The sequence below is a fragment of the Cystoisospora suis genome, assembly GCF_002600585.1.
Source record: "Cystoisospora suis strain Wien I chromosome Unknown contig_5854, whole genome shotgun sequence".
Lineage (NCBI taxonomy): Eukaryota > Apicomplexa > Conoidasida > Eucoccidiorida > Sarcocystidae > Cystoisospora > Cystoisospora suis.
In genome coordinates, this window is record NW_027158643.1 from 1 (window position 1) to 294 (window position 294).

Consider the following 294-nt stretch of genomic DNA (forward strand, 5'->3'; position numbering starts at 1 on the left):
AAATCATAGCCATAGCAGCACCTGTAAAAAACTTGAGGCTTCGGCGATGTTTACGACTTACGTCTACCTTGGAAAATGAACCAAGGGAACGCCGTGAAGCCGTTCTCGTGTGACGATGACGTGTTTGCTGTGGCACTACTGCTGACCTCTTTTTTTGTTTGCTTGTCCCCCTTCGAAGCCTGCTATTCCTCATTATTCTACTCCGCAGCCAATTCTTCGCTTCTGCGTCCAACTGGTAAGAAACCTCGGAATTGCCCGGAAAATCATTAGTAGGACTGGCGACAGTGCTGCTGT

General features: G+C 48.3%; 1 protein-coding gene across 1 annotated transcript in view; it reads right to left on the minus strand.

The window, feature by feature from the left end:
• Positions 1-4: 4 nt before the first annotated feature.
• Positions 5-294, minus strand: part of CSUI_009653 (uncharacterized protein) — a gene marked incomplete at its 3' end in the record, with an annotated part of 1187 nt that continues 897 nt past the window's right edge. The window contains exon 1 of the mRNA XM_068069765.1: positions 5-294. This exon is cut by the window's right edge and continues 897 nt beyond it. Coding sequence (XP_067918257.1) covers positions 5-294 — 290 coding nt within the window.